The sequence below is a fragment of the Halictus rubicundus genome, chromosome 6 (genome assembly GCF_050948215.1).
Source record: "Halictus rubicundus isolate RS-2024b chromosome 6, iyHalRubi1_principal, whole genome shotgun sequence".
In the NCBI taxonomy this organism is placed as follows: domain Eukaryota; kingdom Metazoa; phylum Arthropoda; class Insecta; order Hymenoptera; family Halictidae; genus Halictus; species Halictus rubicundus.
The window spans coordinates 11,755,125-11,777,564 of NC_135154.1; the positions used below are offsets into that span (position 1 = coordinate 11,755,125).

At 42.0% G+C, this 22,440-nt stretch overlaps 1 protein-coding gene across 5 annotated transcripts in view; it reads left to right on the forward strand.

Annotated features, from left to right (window-relative positions):
- The first annotated feature begins 103 nt into the window (after positions 1–103).
- The window catches only part of Serca (ATPase sarcoplasmic/endoplasmic reticulum Ca2+ transporting SERCA), a 41,428-nt gene continuing 19,091 nt past the window's right edge, over positions 104–22,440 (forward strand). The window contains exons 1-3 of one of the 5 annotated variants that reach the window (XM_076789915.1): positions 104–416; positions 4,504–4,694; positions 19,775–19,792. In XM_076789915.1, coding sequence (XP_076646030.1) covers positions 4,577–4,694; positions 19,775–19,792 — 136 coding nt within the window. In that variant the 5' untranslated portion in view covers positions 104–416; positions 4,504–4,576. Of the gene's footprint in view, positions 417–1,700; positions 1,916–2,026; positions 2,149–3,631; positions 3,991–4,503; positions 4,695–19,774; positions 19,793–22,440 lie in introns of those variants that run through there. The other 4 variants (XM_076789920.1, XM_076789916.1, XM_076789918.1 and 1 more) reach the window with 4 other exon arrangements.

The window sequence follows — 22,440 nt, forward strand, 5'->3', positions numbered from 1 at the left end:
CAGAGTTTTCCCTCGTTCGGTGTCTCGCCGCCAGGTAGCGACGCCTACGGACTATTTAAAGGAATTTCGGCGACGTTCGTTGCTTCGTTTCGTTCAGCAGCGCAGGCGTTGCCCTTTGAATGTTTGTTGTTTGTTTTCGCCCTCACCCTTCCATGTAAAGAGTAAATAGTAAGCACGCGTTTCGAGCGATGCTCACGGAGGAGTAGCCGATCCGGATAATTCTCTTCTAGACTCTCAGTTACACAGTGTTCGACGACGATTGTACATTTACCGTTCGCAAGCCAGCTCGTACCGAATTCGTGCCGCTTGACCAGTGTTTTGGGACCGGGACCTGCCCACGGGTGCCGGTGCTTTTTTCCACAAAGCGTCGAGATTCGAGCGGAGAACGGGCCCCTCCGCTGAAGAAAGAAGCATTGGTAAGTCCCGGAGATCACCGCCGAGTTAGTGTTTTGTGATGGTACAACCCGCCCGACACAAGTGAGAAATAATGGGAACGATAGAAGGATAGAACGCCCGGAGAGAGAAATTCGAACGGACATGGACACCGGAAAGTGATTGTGTGATTACAAAGCTAAAAGGAACTAGCCGCACCGTGGACTCTTGTGCAATTTGTTACGGGATCGTGAAAAGTCCTGCGTGTCCAGTGATCTCTCGTATCTTTCCCTTTAAAGATCCATTCGATGGAATCGACCGGAAACGGGGGTTGGCCATAGGAAATCGTTTGAATATAAAGCTTAACCGGAAGCGTCGTAGTATCGGTCTAATCGCACGGAAAATACCTCGAATTTTTACTCTACTTTTCCATAGTTTGCCGAAAATTTAAGCTACGAAATGTTTTGCCAAATACTCGTAGCAACGATACAGTTAAATTTCCTCTTTTTCAAATTGTACATTACCGGAAGTAATTAACGATTCGGAAAGGGTTGTTCGGTACAGTTAGTGTGATCTTAGATTAGCGTAACATACCCAACTTTGAGCTGGACTAACATAGTGTATTGCTTCATCGGATGTGTCGATGTGAGGCTCACGTTACATACAAACACGACCTCCACTTGTTTGCCAACAAACGTACTACATTTCCTATCTTTATAGCCCGTCCACCATGTTGCATCTCATCTTCAAATAGAAACCGTTCCGCCGCGCCGCAACGATTCGAATATTATATCACCGCCAGTCGGTTACCTAACAATATTTTGGCATTAGCGTTTCGCCCCTTTTAATTTAAAATGACTCATCCCGCTTACGTCTGTACCACCGTCCTCACTTATTTGCCGTTTTTCTTTGCGAGTACGTACTCGTATTAATAAAACAATGAAACCACGATAAAAATCTCGCATGCACATGCAAGAACTCTGATCAGAAAAGCGAGGGAGGGGGAGGATGAGGATGACGTTGCTCGGTTGCCGGATAAAGTAAAAATGCGGAACGTGTAAATCTAAAAGTAGACGTCGAGAACGTGCTAAGGTAGATCGTAGAAAAATTTTGTACAGATTGGAAAAAAGCAGAGAGATGATCTTGGTCTAGAGATAAGGGAAGAGACGACCGCGGGAGCGGGAACATAGACGCGCAGCCAGTGATAGAGCGAAACGAGAGGGAGGGAGAGAAATCAGAGTGCCTCCTGAACATCTCTGCCAAAATAATTAGGAAGTCGTCGTCAGAGACGTGCTAAAATCGTCCGCTGGGGCACGCGCGATTTGGCCGGCTAGTCGCGTCCCGGGCGTTTGAACGAGCTGGTCGACCGGACAGGTTTCGCACCGGTTTCCAAGTGTGCCCGTCAGTCCCGTGCGACCAATCGTCTAGCCGCAGTCGTCTGGCCTTTTAGCGCGTGCCATTGCTCAAAGTTTGCCAAACCGACTGATATGACCGTTCGCATATTTTCGTTGGTGCAACCAGACAGCCGACTACATTAGAAAGGGTTAGTTTTACGGGCGTTTTCTAATAATTCGTTGTTCGTTTGAATGCGCTTTAGAACGCAGACTAAGAGAGGTAGAGGTGGCGGGAAAAAGAGGTGGAGTCCTTGACAAAGATTCGATCGGAACGTCACTTCGGACCCAGGTGTCGCTCCATCGGGATCGGCTATTTGAGGAGTTTTGCTAGTCGAACGGATTCGGGTCGGGATGAGAGATCATCCCCGGGATCGTCGGGCAGGTTGTGCCTTCTACGTGGTTGTCACTTGTGACCGATTTTGGTGACCGTAACCCCGATGGACCACACCGCCCTTCCCATTCACACTTAAGTTCAGCACCTAACCTTGGCTTCGACGTTCGCTATATCGGACCTTTGAACTTGATACGAGTCTGAAGTTCGCCGATCGTCGACCTTGAACCTGCAACCGAATCGATCGACATTGACACTTTCGATCGTGCAGTGGTTTTTTTTTTTCGGCGTGCTTACGTACTAACACCGTTCCGCGGCTGGATAACACATAAACGGGACGGGATCTAGGTCCCTCTTAGAACTCTGCGTGATACGTACTTATTGTGTGTCATCGAATACAAAACGAACGTTCTGCAAAATTGGAAGGGAAATTTTGCCGACGTTGCCGATTTCGTGGACAAATCGATGTCGAAGATGTTGATTTAATAAATGAGTTTTTTTAAGCATTTGTCTAGATTCTTATTGAAAGCATAGCACGATACATTCCTGGTACTCGATGGGTATACAATAACTTGATATTTCGTTCGAGCAATTTTATAATTAACGTTTACTATTTTTTTTATACACGTGTATGTATGTTTTTTTATTATACGTTTAATTACAATTACACATAAAATTATGCTAATGCTTATATATTAAATCTATATATTAATACGTATGAATAACAGTGTAGTTTTGATCATATTTTCTTATTGTACAATTGATTTTCTTATTTTATAATATAATCCAAAATTATCTTATACATACATATATGCTATCATTGTCCAGTAAAAAGAATAAAGAATTCAATTGAACAATATATGTATACACATGTCTGTAACATCAGCGGAGCGGACGAAAACAAAGTATGAGCGATCAAAGTCGACCAAAGTCTTTCTTTGTTACATAACAGTATCGAAAATGTTCATACAGATTCCAGCCCCCGTTACTTCACTTTTACATAACTAACAGTTCGCTGTTAAACGAGCCTGCTCTTATTCGATTTGCGTTTGACTTCGGATCGCTAATCAGCTGAGCGGATTGTCGTTGCGGAATGTTAATTCGTTCACCGAAATCCCCGAGATGAAATAATAAGTGTACGAGAGTAACAGTTACATAACGACAATATAGTAATGTCCTTTGAATGTCTTAAAATACGCGCCAAGGAAATAGACTAGCAGAAGACTGAAAATAGCCGAGCACGTCATACTTCACGAACGCTGTCCAGCCAATGGCGTCGTTCCACATGCTCGGTCCGTTCGACTTGCCGCACTTTCCTGCGGCATGGCGCGCCGATCGTGACGCGGGATTCGCGAAATAATGCAATAACGGTAAACGTCGTTGCTTTATCGCGCGATATCCGCGACACAGGAAACGAACGGGGATCGAATTACGAGAAACCGGCAGTCCGTTTAGCGACCGCGTACGTATTTCTCTGATATTTACGTTCGAAACCAGTGAATCGCAGACGGCGCGGTGGCAACTGCGCTTTGCAACTTGTTAATGGGGCATTCCGCAAGGTGGCGCGCGTGTGCAATGATTCGCCGTTCGCTGCGTCAGTCTCACGGAAGAGGAGGTTTGCTTAGCAGTTAGGGGAAATATATCCGTTAAGAAAATGACGTGCGTCTCGAATTTCTGTGCCCGCGTATCGTGATACGTCGTGTTCCGGCCGCAGGACTATTATTCTTAGCGTCCGGCCAGTTTTTCCGTGCCAATTACGTTTCCTCGTTAGTTTTTTTGTGTGTGCTCGAGTGCAACTTAGAGACTTGTAGCTAACCTAAATATTCGGCAACCGTAACGTAATTTTTCTGTGACACGTCGTCGTCGTCATCGAACGCTTCGACACCGTTTCTGGTGAGTTTCGTTTTCTCGTTCGGACCTCCGTGTCGCCCCGTGCTCCTCCGAAAACAAAATCGGGGAAAAAAAACCGAGCCGTATACGTGCCACGACGAAGTTATCACAGTTCGAGCAGGTTTTAACCTTTAACGGGCCCGCGACATGGTCGCGCGAAGTTCGTACACGCGGTGCCCTTTGCGCGCACTAATTTTCTTCTTTTTTGCCTTCCATATTCCTCGAACGTTTCCATTATCATTTTTGATAATCATCCTCGCAAACTTTTCTCCCTTCCTTCTCATTTTCGTAGGGATTTCAATCAAAGTTACATAGACACACGTTTCTTCCATTCTACTTGGGAGTGCCTGTTCCCTAGAAATTTTCTGCTGTTACTATTTTTTTTTTTAACTTTTGCTCATCCATGCATCTCACTTCTATTACTTGTTTCAGTTTAGCGTGAAACGTGGTTTACGATTATTTGATTTGGGTCCTCTGGACGATCCAGTTCTAACGCAAGGTATCTTTGTATTTCAGAAACTGCAGTGTGAATGAACGTGGACAACCATTGAACAGATAAGATTAGTGACGTACTAATACGAAAAGAACCATGGAGGACGGCCATAGCAAAACCGTGGAGGAGGTAGTAGATTATTTTAATGTCGATCCGGAGAAAGGATTGTCTGCTGACCAGGTCAAGAGGAACCAGGAGAAATATGGTCTGAACGGTAAGTAAATGCATAAAGATATACTTTTCATCTCAACACATTTGCGACCAGCGGGTGTCGCACGGGATGATTAGAGGAACGCAGAATATAATGTCCAAAAGTCTATAGCTGAGTACCGTAATGGTCTGCAGTATTCAGCTACTGATTTTGAAATGACGTAGTACTATGCTCGTGCGTGCGACAGACTCAACACTTTACAAAACTTCATTTCAGCTCTTTCTCGAATCCATAGTTTCAAGTATTTTTACTTTCCTGGCAGCACCAAAACATTGCATCTCAACCGAGTACGTGGTATCATTCTGATTAGATTGTGGATTAATATCATGTACAGATACCAGGAATACAATAAAGTACAAAATCCAAGTTCCCGTGTTAATCTTGCGGAGTAACCGGTGAAAATGGTTCTGCGTAGCTCGAGCGAATAGCACAGAGTAAATTTGATTTAGCATAAAAGGTCCACAGTCTAGTCACGGTGTATCGGAACCAGTACGCGTTTCCGTTCTGTGTATACATAATTAAACGTCACGTGACGCGCCCCGCCGCTATCTGATGAGCAAATGTAACATTACGGGGTTCGCGTAACGCCGGAATTATGACTTTCTACTTGTTCGTGATTGGCAAAGAAGCCACGCACAACCTTCGAACCGTCGGTTCCGAGGCGATGTCGTCGAATCGAGTCGCGCTCATTGCGCGCGTACGACGGATACCTTTGTACGCTCGCTAAAGTCGAGTAGCGCGGTAAAAGTGACTTTATCAAGCTGCTGGCCTAGCATTGGCCTATACACGGCGCCGCACGGTGTTTATCCCCACCCGAGCTGATTCCATTGCCAATCCGTTGGTACACGTGTTCGAAGTTCTCTCAATGGCCCGCATCACCACAGAACATCCAGCCCCTCTAGTTTCTCTGAATTTTTCTTCCTCGATATGCGGGCTCATTCTTTTTCAATTGTACGACAATCAGAAGTCGTATCTCGAGTCGTCTCAACTGGAGCAGTCACAATGTTCGGTCGCTTATGGGAGGCGGCAGAAAATTAATAACTTCCAAACTAATCCTTTCTCCACCTGAGACCCCTAATACTCTTTTTGGATAGGACACGGGGAACAATGTTGCTAAGAAAAATTGAAGTCATCTTTATCTCTTTTTTTTTTAATGAAATAACAAATTTTTCGCTAAGTTTTTTCATTGCAATTTATTATCGTATAATTACCGACCAACTTTTGTTTGAAAAATTGTCTGATCAGGTTATCGGAAACGCGTTAAATGCACGTGGCGACTTCCATTCGGGCGAAATTGAGCAAATACAATCAATTGCTATTGACTTAAAGATTTATATAATTTTTCTCTCGAAATCTTGATACTATCGTCCGATAATTATCGCAAATAGAAACAACAACGACAATGATATTGACCGTTGATATCGGAAGCTTTGATAAAAGTGAGATAAGTTACTGGAGTCGTAGGTATCTACAAGTTGTCCGATCAAAAATATTATCAGAAGAAGTGTGCGCGATGCCCTTGAAGATTTTACCTGTAAATTCTGAAGAGGGTCGTCGTCTGGTTCGTATTCTAGTGGAATGTTTGGGATTGTATTGTTTTACGAATTTGTATTATCGCAGCACATGCTTGAACTTTTTATTCGTCTGCCTTCAGTGTTACAAAAATATTGACCGCCATTGTCTACTGTGGATATCATGAAGTATAATTACCGTTAGAAATATGTTCGCGACTCGTTCGAAGCTGTTCTTTTTATTCGTTATAAATGTAGCTATAGTTGCAATAAAAAAATTCTTCTTATTTTGACGTAGATGGTAAATGTCTTGCCACGTGTACCGTTTTCGTGCCAAGTGTTGCCTGCCAAGATCATTTCCTAGTTACACGGTAAATGATGTTTTGAAAAAATGTAACAATAATTCTGACGTTTTTGTACACATCCTATGCCGTTTCTTGAAAGATAAAAGTAAACAAATTGTATCCGCTTTTTGGCCAAGTAAAATTGTCTACGTACTACGCTATTGAAGAGATGAGTTCAACAGTAAAAATTGATAGAAAAACAAAAGAAATTATCTATACATCTCTGTATATTATTAGTCATTATAATATCGCATGATAAATATCTTATCGCACGATTCGTCGAAAGACTGGAAAGCGGTAGATAAGAACCGTGCATTCTACTTGAGAAACGTAACGTTACTCGAGGAGTTTCATTATATAAATAACACAAAACACTTCGCTCAGAAGATAGATAAATTCTCAAGAAAAATTTCCTAAGCTCCGTGCGCAGAATGCGTAAACAAAGAAGGCGAAACGAAATAAGAAATAACTCTAGGGAAATGGCTGCCGCCGCGTCCTTCCAGTTTTTTTTTTATCATACAATAATATGTACATATCGATCTTTCAAAGAAAAATAATTCCTTATATCAAAAAAAGGTAAAATGGTTGAATGTCTCTTATTCTCGAACCGTTCGAAGGTATGCGACTTCTTCAGAGTCGCGCGACGAACAAAACGAGAAAGAAGATCAGAAGCGCAAGGTTGCGATCGCACCAAAATAATAAACAGTAGGACGTAGACTGTCAATAATGGCCTTGGATTCCAGTATCGTGGCATTCATGAACAACCAGTTGGAAAATACGCGTTGCTTGCATCTCACCCCGAAGAAGCGTCGTGGAAACGCGCGCGGCACGTTGACGTGAAATCAATGAAACGCGTTAATCAAGAAAGAGGGAGTTTAACGTGCCCGTTGCAGCGAGAACGGCTCGAAATTGATGAAACGATTAATGAAACCTGTTAACGTTTCGCGCACACGACCTACTTAGAAAATCTATCACTGATTCCCGTCCGGGCAACGACTTGTCGAATTCTACAGAGCATTTTAACCGCGTCACACCATTGTTCGCTTTCATCTGGCAGAGCTTTCTATTCAGTGCGTTTTGTTATACGATCATGTCAAAATAATTTAAGAGGGGGCTACATCCTCTAAATATTTCCATTCCTCCGTGCGTGATTACAGTTACTAGATTTTATAATAATATAAACATTCGATGGAGACTTTTCATTTTATTTTTAATCTTTTTATATATGTCCGATGCACCTACGTGCCACGTGCAAGCCATATTTTTATTTCGAACGTTATAAATATATTTACAAAGTCCCTTTTCTTATGGATCATAGTTGTAATTATTTGTTTGTTACAAGCAGACTGCCGATTTTAAGCATTGATAGCAAAAATGAGCAAATAGAATACGTCAGAAACGTCTAAAGGAATTAAAGATATCACTGTATTATTTTCAACTCGCTAAAATTATTTAAAAAGGAAATATATGTCTATACCGCTCCTACGTCTTGTAATTATGTTCGAAGAAAAACTACACTTCTGTTCCGTAGAATTAAAAGATCGGGAATAGGATTATAAAAGGCTTCGTTAACAGAAGGGCAATCCCGTTAGGAATCCGCATGAAAAATTTCAAGTATTTGAACGTGGAACGACCTTCAAGAACCGTGCGGTTTAAAGTCATAACTTCTACACGAGCTCCGTAGTATTTCTAAAATCCACGAATACGCGTAAAATAAAATTGACTTGATCCAATTTCCAAGCGCTCGTGTTCCGTTGACACAGCGGGTACCGCCCGGGACCGTTCTTCGACGTAATCCCGGGATCCGTGAATGAACTCACAATCATCCGTCAAACAAAGTGTTCGATTACGTTTTCGATACGCGGCGAACGGTACCGTTATACCGACGAACGTCCGTTTTTTATCAATTTCACGGGCCGTGCTCGCGCGCGCGCTCCTCGCCGATTCTGCCAGGCAATCACACGTGGCATCAATAGTTTATTTTCGCACAACCGTCAGTCCGACGGCTTGGCACACCGGCTACCAGATACCTACTTTATCGTTCGTAAGAATCGTCGATGCGAAGAATCCTCTTGATCCACGGAATCTAAAATGAGCGATACTCGTAGAAACTCGTATCCGGAGAGATCGGTCGGCTGTTGCGGCACTCGTCGCAAATGACCGATCGGTTTCGATCGGCTCTCCGTTATCGGCCTTTTCGATCCGTATCGTCGGACAGAATTTTCCTACGGTGTGTGTTCGCCAGTGTTTACCCTGATCGCGTCGACGAACGTCTACTCGAGCGACTTGTTTGCCGGTTCAAGCACCGAGAAACCTTCCGTTGCTCGTTTGCTTTCGCGATTCTCACTGTTATCGGTTGCGGATTCGCAGCCGCGGAAGTACACGCGTTGATTCGCTTCAGATTTTTCGCCAAGCTAAGTCGTGGACCGTTAAGAACGTTTCTTTAACACTAGGTTCACGGAGCACTAGAAGCGAATGTTTTACATCACTTTGTAATAATAAGAAGAATGTGTCTATTCAAGTTTTTTAGCCATCTTTTAGATAATATATACCTAAAGAAATAAATTTGTTGAGTAATTCCACGTAGGTGGATCTTCACAATCTCAATAATCGTAAATTAAGAATATTAGAATCCGCCATTTTGACGGGTCCCGTAAACCTAGTGTTAATCTCACTACTAGGTGGAAAATCATATAATTCTTTTAATCTTTGCACTGTGTCAAGTTGCAAGCTACTGATTATTGTCATAAACGCACGGCATCCGCAGTCTAATAATGAACCTGTAGACTATACAATGTTTACTCTACAGTGTTTACTTTACTAGCCGATAAAAGTCCAAGAACTATCCTCACTGCCGCGGGGTGTAACCCGTGAGGGGCCATTTCGTTGTCTTTTTCTACGTTCGGCATGGATCAGAGAATAGTATCTCCTATTCGATTTTTGTCCCTGGCCAGACCCGTGTTTCGGACATATATCGGGTAAACATTTTAATCTTGTATCTAGATCAAGAAACAATTTGCATTCTGAAATTGGACATTCCATACGCACCAACCAAACAGCAAATAATTCTTTGAACAATCGTATTCGCTGGGATGCCAGTGAACTGAGCATTCCTGGTTTACTGTTGTAACGCGGTGCGATTACGAGCTCCAAGAAATAGGCGAGCACGCTCTACAGTATCGTCTTTCGTTTACGAAAATTAAATGCGCCGTGGAAAGTTCGATTGCATGTCCGTGGTTCGCACAACGGGACTGTTTCCTCGATTTGCATCTCGTTGAACAACCCCTTTCTGATTCGGCTTTCGGCCGAGAAGCTTGGAGATTCGGTGCATTAATCGGCGGCGCGGCGGTCAGTTAAGCGTGCGTTAGGTTGCTCAAAGGGACACGTTTCCGCAAAGGAACCAGACAATCTAAAATTGGTACCGTGTACACGTACTAGCATTATTCGCAGTGTCGTTAAATTCACGGTTCGGCGGTCCTGGCTAGGTGCTTAAACTCTTTCGAAGCTGATCTCATTTTCCTCGCTCTGTCTGTCTCTGCTATTTATACGAATTTTGCGGAATATCTTTTAGGAGGGTTCGACACGCGGCCCCGGGCCACTTCGCGGTATCTTGTATCGGCTTGATTATCGGAATCGCTGGAATACTCGACACCTAATCGTAGGTGGCTAGCCCATAGATCGCATTCGACAATTAGATTATCTACTCGTTATGTTGCTAATTTGTTTCGATAATCGCGGTTCTGATGTAACACTCGGCTCGCAAACAGAATGTCGGATCGTAACGACCTACATCGATTATGGCCAGTATAAACTTGATGAACGATAGCGTCGCAGAGCCGGTGTGTGGAACCGGGGTTATTACACCATCAGGCTCGAGCATTATCGACAGTTGCCGTTTGATTTGCCTTCCACGCTCACGTTTAATTATCCCCCGTCGACTTTGCAACGCTGCCGAAACGATTAGTCGGAAACTCGGTTATTCAGACCGATAAATCGGTCGTCTCCGAGCGTAGATGCAGCTCGAGCCTCCCGTGACACGCTAAAAATTAACCGATTCTTTTAGGGAATTACAGCACACACGACTGTGAATTTTTTCCGAATTTTTGACTGCAAGATCGATTTTTACAAAATTCTAGAAGCTTCAAATTGCCGATTTAAAATTAAAAATCCGAAAAAATGCAGATTTCTCTTGGAAGCTTCAGAGATATCAGTTTCATATAAATTCAGTAGTGAGCTATTGCCAAAACCACAGGTTCTTAATTTTTTCATAGCTAATAAAAATCTTTCTTCGATCGGTAATTGTGAAAGAAACAATTAGGGACGAGTCGTTTCAACTGGGACTCGGTGGTTCTATTATTAAATTGAATTCACCAGTCAATAAATTTCTCGCTTAATTAACGGATGGTCGATTGTGCGAGGTATCTGTTTAGGGCCGTTCGCAAACTTTACAGCATCATCACACTTCGCAGTCCGTTCATCCTGTTCCAGAAATACACATTTCTCGGCCGTTGATACGTTCATCTGTTCGTAAACGGCGTTTACCGCTCGCGTTCTCTTTCATCGCTGACGACTTTTCGTTTTCGTTGATGGCTCGCCGTCAACGTTAAGTTGCGCGGAAATATTAGGCAAACAGGACGGCGGAAGAAGATTGTTTCGCGGGGGGCGTCGGAGCACAATATTCGAGGGGAATACATATCCAGTGCCGCGGAAACTTGACGCAACCATGTTTGTTTTGCTTCGAGTTATACTGGCCTCGTGTATATGATTTTTTTCGGCCCCGAAGTTGTGGGTTTCGCGTGTGTATTCTTGTTCTATCGACGTAAGAGATTTTGAGGATTTTTTCCTGGTGAATCGACGGTTCTCCGGACAACGCCGATTCCTTCGAGAGGAATCCAATGTTTCAACAGTAATGTCTCGATAGATATGAAAATTTCAGTGTACGGACACTATTTCTTCGTCACTTTCGCCTTTACCATCATATTCGTGACACTTTTCTGCTTAAAATGACTCTAAACACGACACAATTTGGATCATATTTACTTGTTCAATCCACGATACTTTGCAGCCTCGATTATCCGAACTAACCAGTGAAACGCGAGCGTTCGGACAGTAGAACAGTTACACAGCTGTAGCGTTAGATTAAATCGTTACTGACACTTTCGAATAAATCGTGATGTGTATGTCTACACGTGGAGAAATCTGATAGCATCGGTTCGGATAATCGAGGTTCTACTGAATCGTGAGTCAAACGAGCTACTGTGCTCCGAACTGTGTCATGTTTGGTCTCATTTTAACCAGAAAAATGTCGCAAATATGTCGGTAGAATTGTCATAACAAAAGAATTAAAAACAAACAAGATTGGATCTCAGTCTCAATAAATTTTTCACAAATGTCGTGCCCATCTCTTTCGCATATATCGAGACATTACCGTACTCCGGACTCGGGAGACGTGGAGAAAAGGTCGCAGGGAACGTTGCAATTATCTCCCTTTCTCTCTCGTTCTCTCTGGGGAGAGTCTGCGAAGACACCATTGACCACTCCCCTGGAGGAAGGTCAAGGGTAGCGTAGGATTTTTACTTGCCCGAATCCCCAGAGGTGGTCATTTCTGTATGCAGGCGCATTGACCGTTTTCAGGTTCTAAGAATTCTATGGGAACACCTCACAGACCCCTTCGTCCCCTCGCGCTTCTATTAAAACTCCTTGGGACCAGAAAGGCTTCCTCGCTATTCACTTACCCATGGCGAGAGGGTGAGTATAGTTCTCTCGCTCTTCATCCCGAGAATCTTGTGCTGACCCCTCGCTTTAGGGACAGGGAGCATGGGCAAGGTCTTCCCGTATCGCGTTGCAATTCCAACGTTGTTATTATGCATAGGACAGAAATGTGTGGCTGACGATAAGGACTATATTTCTCTACACGGTAGATCAAATGAAAAATAGTGAACACGTTCAGAGAATTTAAACATTCGCAGGCTAATTGTTACGTCTGATTGTTAATTTCAACCTCGTAATTTTTAAATGGCTCGTAACCTCTTCGGGACGTCTGAGACATTGTACAACGACGTACGTTTCACGTAACGAAAAATAGAGAAATCGCGCGTGTCTTTACGTCTATCAGGTTCTTCCCTATCGAGTGTAATTAATGTCGCAGATATGCGCTGTAATTGCTACATCAGTCCCACCGCAATTAGTCAGCGAACTGTCTCCATCAGGGACCGACGGCCGCTATTTCCCTAATACGGAGGATATATGGTAACCGATATTCTCATAACCGTTAGAACATCATTTCGGTTCTTCATAACTGTCCCAATCAGAACCGAAATACATAAACCAGTTTGAAACTGTTATTTTCGGAACCTTTTCAGTCCCCGAGTTCATATCTTCCTTCTCTACGGTTTATTTTGGTTTATGTTGCCCATCGTGCTACTGTGGTACTTTTTCACGAGCTGATTGTTTGATCGTACAACGGCCCCCGACACATTTCGTGCTTCCTTAACACCTTGTAAAACAATTTCGAAATTCACCGACGCGACATCTTAGATTATCTCAAGACCTTAATCTACGTAGCTGAGTGTTTGTGTTGTTTGATTGTTAATCGGAAACAGCTACTGTATATTTCGGAATTATCTGTCTAGATTTTATCGTTGCGCAGTAACATCAGTGTTTAGAGTCAGTCGTTAATTCCGTTTATTTATTGCGAGAAATCTAAATAAATCCAGTCTTGTCATATTGTATGAAACAACGTATACCAGTCATATTTTATGGTACCTGTTAGTACTGTTAATGGACAATTGACATTGCTATTGACAAATTTACTTTAACATTGATAAAAACCATTTAAATTAAAAAAAAAAAGAAAAATAAATCATAAAAATTTTTGGTCCTTGAGTTAATTTGTAATTTGTTACGGTACTTGGGTCAATGTGAACAGTGTTGGCCCAGGGCCCCAAAATTAGCGGTCACCCTGTATACTTCTTCGAAAGGTCAGAGAATTTCGTACTTGGCGAGGAATTGCGTCAGGTATTTTAATTACTTCTCGTTATATGCACTCATTGTTTTGCCATTTTCCTCCCAGCCGGTCGAGATATACCTGACGCGAACGAGTTAGAGCGTAAGCAACCACGTCAGAATAATCCGTCGCCTGATTCATTATTAATAAACGGTTGGCAAGGATAGTTCGTTTCCGTCAACTCTTTTCATGCGTTCATCGTGGCGGAACGCTAATGCTTGAGCAGCGATAATCCTGATTGCCTCAGTGGGGAATGCGTTCCGTGAATTAATATGCGATATTTATACGTGGCACACAATAATTTGATCACAGTGATTAACTCGTAATTGACCACGTGACTTTCAGGTCGCTCAGAACACCGCACAAACTGAACTTGGTAATTTATTCCTTTAATACATCATCAAATGCAAAATACAAAAAATAGAAATACCGAGCCTTAAATGCGACCGATGTGTATTGCTTTATAGTAACGACAAGACTGCATTTATTCACGTTTAGTACAAATTTTATTGCAATGTGCACTCCAATAAAGAAGTCCACTAAAAAATTTCAATAATTGTGTAAGAAGATGTCCGAAACGAGTCATTTTAACCCGTCGGGTAATTCTAGTGTTAATTGCGTGTGTCAATGAAAAAAGATAGTCTGGAAAGAAACAGGTAAATTATGTACACTTGCGCAAACAAGTATATCGCGAAAACAATACTTTATTTTCGAAGGTTGAACAGCATGAGCGATCGAAATCGTTCATAGCGGAAACTTCTTTGAGCATCGTTCATTGAGTGTCGTTTCCAAAGTGGACTTCGCGTCTAAAAATAGAAATGGCTACCGTTGCTTAACAATCGTTCCTCTGTTTCCCTTTGAATTAAATAACGCGACCTGGTATTGGCACTTGGGGGGTTGTTCAGCGCGAAATATACCCTCGACATTTAAAATAAAATTCCCGCCTACAAAGGGTTAACATGCGCGATCAGAAAAATCAGCCGTGTCGGACGAATCGTGTGCTTTATGGTGAAATTGCATTAAGAGTTATCGCAGCAAATGGGGTTAATTCGTTTTAAGGCCGCTCTTCAAAGTTAAAGCGTCTTGTTGATGCTCACAGTGGTGTTCCGACAGGCCTTATTTTTCGTCAACAGTTCGCAGGAAGTCGAAAAAATAGGAAGCATTTCTCGCAAGAGACGATCCTAAAGTGATACCATCGCAGCTTTACCCTCGGGTCCACTTTGACCCAAAGTTATAAGTTGACTAGACTAGAATTTTGAATAATCATGTGAGGGTGCAGCTTGATATTTCTTTTGGAAATCGTAGGTGCAACTGAAACATTTTCCCATGTACTAAGAACTATACTGCTTTCAATTCGAGTCTCTCGCAATCAGTATAAATATTGTCTTCCGTAACTGTTCCTGCTTATCATGCCTGTTATTAAACATTATTCAAATACTGCGTTCGCAGTACTGCGATATCGTGCATAGCGACGTACCTCCATGTTGAAATGAAAGAATTCGCATAAACGAAGGAAATGTTAATCAACGGCTAACAATAATTTTGAATAGCTATTGTATTAAAAGGTATCACAAAAGACGTGCAAGTTCAAATTAAATAAAACTTATGTGGTAGAGGCTTCAAGCTTGAAAATGAGTCCAAGCTTATGATTGTAACACTTGCTTTTACGAAATTATCACAATTTTTTTGATAATATGAAATCGTTTCATAATTCATAATCATAATAGTTTTTATAGTAAAAAATTCTCGCATAATCAATACTTGAGAGTCAATTGAAACTTATTGCACGAACAGGTACTATATTGTCAGGAAATATCTCGCAATAATTATCAGTGTTCCAGAGCTAATTAAAACAAATATTTACCGCAGGAACAGGCATTGTTGGTAAATCTCGGTGTACTACGTAAATTTAAACACGATCGATCCCCGCTGGAAAATGTCATCGTTCCATTGGATCTTATCGAGATCCAGGTGTCCATTAGTATTTGCATAACAGTGGATCTTGCGATTAGAACCCGCGATTTGTTAACACGATCTAGTCGAACGTCATGGGTTCGACGTAACGTTTTCGCCGAGTGAGAGTTGCACACGTTCAAAGATTAGCTTCACGGATGACCTTAAGCTGGAAAATGGACTTACGCAGCGTAGCGACGAGACTCGAATGCAAAGTCGCCATTTTTCTTTTTGGTATGCATTCTTGCGCGCCACCGAGCCGCACAGAGCCGAACGGCTTATTAATTTCGCGAGAGTTCCGTTTCATAATGGTACTCGCTTTTACGTCACGGGCCACCTATGTATAGTCACTTTTGCTAGAAAGCAGGAAATATTTGAGAAAAAAGAGAGGTTTCGCTTTGGTACGGTTTTCTTGGAACGTGAACGTGCCTATATCGAACACCGCATACTAAACCGAGCCGTAAAGGTTAAATAAGTAGACTGCGGACCACATTTTCGACATTTATACCTGGGGATGTTTATTCAAATATATACTGAGCCAAACGCATCTAAACAGAAGTCTTCACGGTCAAGGATTTTATTGAGTTTGGAATTAAAGGGAAATCTGCTAAAATTTCTTACTACACTGTAGTTTACATTTACTATAAACACAGAGAATCGTATTTGTTATCTTGACACTTTATTGGGAAATGAAATTGTTGCGACACCTTGCAGTTATTGTAGGAATAACTGTGCACAAATTAAAATATCATTCGATTTCTCGAAACCAGTTCGTAGGAAACTGTATTTGCCTAAACGCTCGCAGTTCGATGATAACTGCACTTATCGCGCTGTCATTTCGTAACAAGTTACCAACGTCAGACGCGCTTTCGTTGTTGATAGTGTTACTTAATTGAAAGTAGATCGTTAACTTATTCAACATTTTTGTCGACTCTTCTACGAACTCGTGTGGCACGAATCTACACATAAAATTTGAAATCTATAACAACGATTACAGTCCGATCAAATTATTCGTTCACTAGAGTAAACATGGATGCTAATTTCTTTTACTATCTACTAATAATCGAAATAACAGAATACAACGAATGAAATCTTACAAAAATATAATGATTAGAGAATCTAAAAGTAATTAAAATTGAGGAAATTCCAGGAATTAAAAAATATATATTTCTATAAACGTTAAAAGAATTCTAAATTAACGTGATTGAAAAAGGGTAATGATGTTGAATTAAGCGACTTGTTCATGTTGCCTGTGTTCTACCGCATCACTCCTTAAAAATACGTTTCGGTCATTAGCGGCATAAAGGCACGATCTTTTCCATGAGTCAGAGTGTCGTTGCACAGAAGCATGATCGAATGATAGGGTCAGGATTGCCGTTGGAGATGTTGATATTGTCTGTCGTCGCAGAATCTGTCCGCGTCCATCTGTGGCAGACAGTAATTGATTGGTCATCATAGAGCCGAGCTTTGCTATTTGTGCGCTAGGAATTCGTTATTGCAAATATAGCTGGCGATGACGGTGCGGCGCGCGCGTCCTGAAACGTTTCATTATCGTGATTCCACGTTACGCGCGGCCCGTAATTGGCGTGCAAAAATTCACGCGAATGACCCCGTTTCTGCGTTGCACCGCGGATTCCCGTTGCCTGCGACAGAACCTGCGCTGTTCCGCGGATGACGAACGGCGAAATATTACCGTTTCCCATGATTGTTCTCCAGCGATGCGTTTCGTTAGGAAATAATAACGCGTAGGAGTCGTCTCGATAACTACGGGTATCGCATCTGCCGTTGACGCATCTGTCGTTCCATCAATGCCGGTCGTTTCCTCAACTTCACACTCCGGGCACGTAATTAAGTTAAGCCAATCCAATTAACATTTCGTCCGTAAGAAACGCGGCGCCCGCGAACACGCAAATCGATGACCTTTCTTAACCGAGCAGCTCTTAATATGCTGATTTAATAATTCTCAGAGGAAATGTGAACCGTATGCATACGCGCATGCACCGTGGCGCAGAATATCACGTTGAACTATACAGAAACTTAAATCACCAAAATATGTAACAATCGCTGCTGTACGATAACTGCAAGCACCAAGTTTCTTTAACATGCTTAGAACATTTGGATTATTTAGACTTAAATATACTTCCTAGAAAAATTATGCTGAATTTCAAGTTCCTAAAGAAGGGTACAATTTGTAACACTTAAGTGCAGAACGCAAGAACAATTCTTGTATAGCATTCGATTGCAACTTTATGCTGGCCCTAATGCATTATAGCAAAATCGTTAGAGAAAAATAGGATACGCTAACGAGTCTCCTTGTGATGTAACACGTATCGCAAGCCGGTGGAGTTAGGAAAATTGGATTGTTATTGGATATTGTCCATAATCCGCACAATTCCGCTGTTTATTGGTCCCGCATACGAGACAGAGGCCCCGCGCGCATGCTAATTGTAGTGCAAGCTATTATTACGCGGCTCGCGAGTTAATAAATAATAATACGAGCGCGGTATTCTCGAAACACAAATAAATGTTCACCGCAGTTGCCAAAACTTACGTAATTCTTTATCAGACACTTGCATTTGTTAGCTTTCTGTAACCTACATTTCAGAAATACACACGCTCGGTATCCGAATCTGTGGATGGTACACACGCGAAATGTTAACGATGCGAATGTAAACGATCCCTGTGTATTTCGTATATTTACATGCGACCCCACGCTCTCCCCGAGTATTCGAACGAATTTAAAACTCGAGCCAATAAACAACAATGCGTGTCTAAAAATATTTTCAGCAGTTTTCTCGTTGTCCGACACGGCTCGCGGCGAAAACGACTGTACGCACATACTGTTTTCGAGTTTCGCCACACGGGGTTTACAGGCCAGTCTGCGTCACAGTGATACAATCCGAAATTTACGCGAGGTTAAATATTATTGACAACGCAACACCGTGCAACGCTCTCTAGCTTCGATAAGAACGAACGCGCCGATATATTTATTGCAACGTTGTTATGGTTATCTAGCGGAGAAATGCCGCGGGGAAGGACAACCCGGACAACGCCGTAACGGTGTCTGTAAAGTAAACGGAAAGCAATCTTGATTTTCTGCCGCAATTTACGTCGGATTTGAAGGAATTGAGATTTTATCGCTTTCCCCCAGGAAGATCCCTCGCGGAATTCGCTTTGAGATAGAGGCGAACTGCGACGAAAACAGGAGAGGAAAACTTCTTCTTTTGATACTTCGGAAAATTGCTATTTCTACATACAGAACTATAGCGCGAGGAAATAATATAATTCAACGCTTTTCATTGAAAGTCTCAGAAAAGTATTCAAATCTTCACGTAACAGAACTACTGCTGTCATGAAATATAAAGAAGGAGCCACAAAATATTCACAAATTTGTTAATATTTCAGGCTCCTATACCCGAGTGCTGTCATTTTGTCCTAGATTTTCCCAGGGATGTTGTTTGTAAAATACAATTTGATCTTGCGTGTGCTGTAATAGAAACTCTTTGTCTAATTGAGTGGTGTTCATTCACTGGCCAGGTGGGGCTTCTTACAGAAAATCATTTCGCACTAAGCGAGAATATATTTTTCATACTATCCGTTCCCCGCGACCAACTCTCGTCCTCTATCTAGACGAAGCTATCATCCGCAGGAATCACTCATCCTACACAACAATACGGCTCTTGAAAACGGCGCGCCGAAGGCTACATTTTTTCCGAACTGTAGCGAGGCTTCTCCCGTCGCGCGAAAACCGCCCGGAGTGAATTACGAGCGCGAATGATGAAAAACGTCAAATCCCCTACGGTTGTCAAACCCCCGAGGATCCACCGGGAGTGGCTGGTTGCCCGGCGGTGGACCCAGAAGTGTGTCAAATGCAGCACGTGCCCGATCAGAGAGGCATCAGTTTCAGCTATTCAGCGGGGTTTCTTTCGCGCGGCAAATCATCGGGCCGAGGTTTTTCATAATTTTTCCCCCCGTTTTCTGCCGCGGCCCACTTTTTTCTCCGTGCTGTCAGGGGGACACGCGTCAATGAGCCGTCACCGTTGTAAGGGCGTTTATTATCGTCGAGAAAAATCGTTGTTTTCGATGTCGGTACACCACGATGCTTCAGCAATCCGAACTAGGCCAACTTAAAGGCGATGCCGCCAGTCCCGCGGTTCAGATTCCGCGCGCACGAGCCTAACCCTCTCGGAAATTGTTGCGAACAATAGAATTATTCGCCGAGCCTATCCGACGAATGTATACTGAACCACTTTTGTTTTTCTGTTTCAGAGTTGCCAGCCGAGGAGGGTAAGTCGCAAAAACCGTTTCACTCTTGCAAAATCCGGTCGGTGAGTCGTTCTTCAACCCTTTCCAGTACCTCATGGCAAAAATGGGCGAGCGGGGAACAGAATCGCAGAGGGCTGGAAGAATTTGAGGATGTTATGAACTTTTGTGGAACTTTATAAAATCATTGAAAGGGGAAATACAGTTTCGGTCGACTTAGAAAATTTTTATTTTCCATTTTTATGGATTTTTATCCGCAATCAGCTTTCGGACTATCAGAAGTACTTTGAGAAATATGCTTTTTGGAGGTATTCGTTAAGCTGAACACGTTCTCCTTCAAAGTGAAGAAATTTCTGTTCTGTCAGGTTAAATGAGAGAAAAAATTAATTCCATAAACTAATATGTTCGCTACCAACCATTATGAGTGATAGTCACGGTACTTGAATTTAGGTAAAGAAACTCAAATTATTTTTGCACGTATTGCTATTTAAAATTGTAAAACCTGGCGTTTGAGGAACTCATCTTGTGATAAAATTTTTTTTTATATTTTATAAAAAGAATGAGTCGGTTTTAATGGAATTTTATAATTATGAATTCGCTGGTAGCGAACGTTTTAAAGTTCATAATAAATGACCGAAAAAAATATTCTTTCTCTGTGGAAGTATTATCTTTTTTGTACGAACCTTTATATGCGATGAAATACTAAAGGATACAGTTTTCCAATTTAATTAATATAAACAGAAAGCACACGCGGCTTTTTACAATATTTGAGACAAAGCTTGGCAGATCGAACATATCGTGGTCCAGTGAATGTATTTTCCATTATAGAAATGCAATTTTACATTTTTTAGATTGTGCTAAATAGTCGAAATATCGATTCGAGGTATCAATATTATTAAAAACGAAGCCTATATATTGGTTCTGAGGTACTAAAAGGGTTAACATTTTGAAAATTCCGACACGATTTCAATAGCCATGGGGATAACTCTACGGTATTCAAGTGGGTAGGGCTGAATATCGATTTATAATATTTCTCACGTAATATGCAAGGGCCTAATTATTTTTAGCTAACCGTTGACCGTCATCACGATCACAGCTAGCAAAGATGAAAATTCTGTTGAGTTTATCTTACGTTTTAATCGAGGAATTCGGGTTTGCCTCGGGTCGGAAAATTTTTGAAGGGAAGCTGAAAGTGATTGTTAGAACGATAGTACAAGTTGTGTTCTTTTTCCCAAATCGTTCAGAAAAATATTTTATGTTTTATGTTCGTTGTTAATTGCAGAAAGTATTCGATGGAAGCGTAAACGTGATCGCTGTGGGAATTGTTTGCTCTTATATCGGATAATTTGCATGTTGCTCGTTTGTACTTTTTACTGATCAGACCACGACACACGAACAATGGGCGTATAAACGTATGCCTGATCTCTGGCAGTCGTAGGTTCTCCTAACGAGCATCGGGTCGTGCAAGATCGAGGAGGCTTCTCCCGCCGTGTGTTGTTTACGTACTTAACGCATAATCCGGCGCACTCTTTCGTCCCTTAAAAATAGACGCACTTGTACGTAGTCGGTATTCCCCGTGGGACAGCGTTGACCGCCGCACGACGAGGGAAAATACCCGAAAACATGATACAATGAATTCTCGGTATATGTCAACAACACGGGCCTTGCCAGCGTCGTTTATCGTCCAGAAGACATACCCTACCCGTGTTATGTTTACATTCCTCGGCGTCCGAGGCCTCCCGCGATAGTGGGGATAATTCCGCGACGTTTATCATCCAGGCCTTGGCGACATATACAGAGAAATCACTGTACAAAAAACTTGAGATCTCATTTTCCCGTAAATTGATAGAACTAATTTGAAAAGATGTATATAAATCAATGAAACACAAACCCATTTATACATCGTGGCATAAACTTTGTTAACGTCTTTCGTATTATTTCGTCTTGCAACTCTATCCAATGTCAATGAAAACAGCATTTCGAAGCTTATGTCAATAACCACGACATTTTACGATGATCAATATGCTTGAAACGTTTTGTGTATCAAACGTTAGCCGTATGTTTTTATAACGCAGATACAGATCAATGTTATTCGAAGAATGGGAATTTGGAGGAAGTGCGTGGTGGATACTCGTTTATTGACATAGAGGTTAATAAAAGACTCAAAATAGATCAACAAAACATGCACGAGTTTCAGTTACAATTGCGCGTGCTTCGAGGCTGTAAGAGCTTAATTTATGGTTCGGTAATAGAACACTTTGCGAATAACTCGTTTGCGAAATTTTGCTCCGCCGTACATCGTGCCGCGTTTCGTAAAATTTGTTGTTTCAATGTCAACTTGGATTGAACTCGTTTCACGAAATATTAATGCAACAGCCAACCTGCGCGACAGTTAAATGACAGTTCGATCGACTCTTCGTCGAATTGTTTCGTAGGCGAAACGACTGCCAGAATGCTTTTTATGGGATGAATAGGTATTAAAAAGATTTGGGACAAATTTTGCAAGATCTGAATAAATGTAGCCTTGCCATATTTAGAAGGTGCCACGAACAGGGATGGTAACAAAAAACAGTTTAGAGTTTGAAGGTAGTTAACACTTGCAAGATGAAAGAGAAAGAGAATATTTTCAGAGCTATAAACAATACTTCGATAAATCGAGCGAGCGGGTCTGT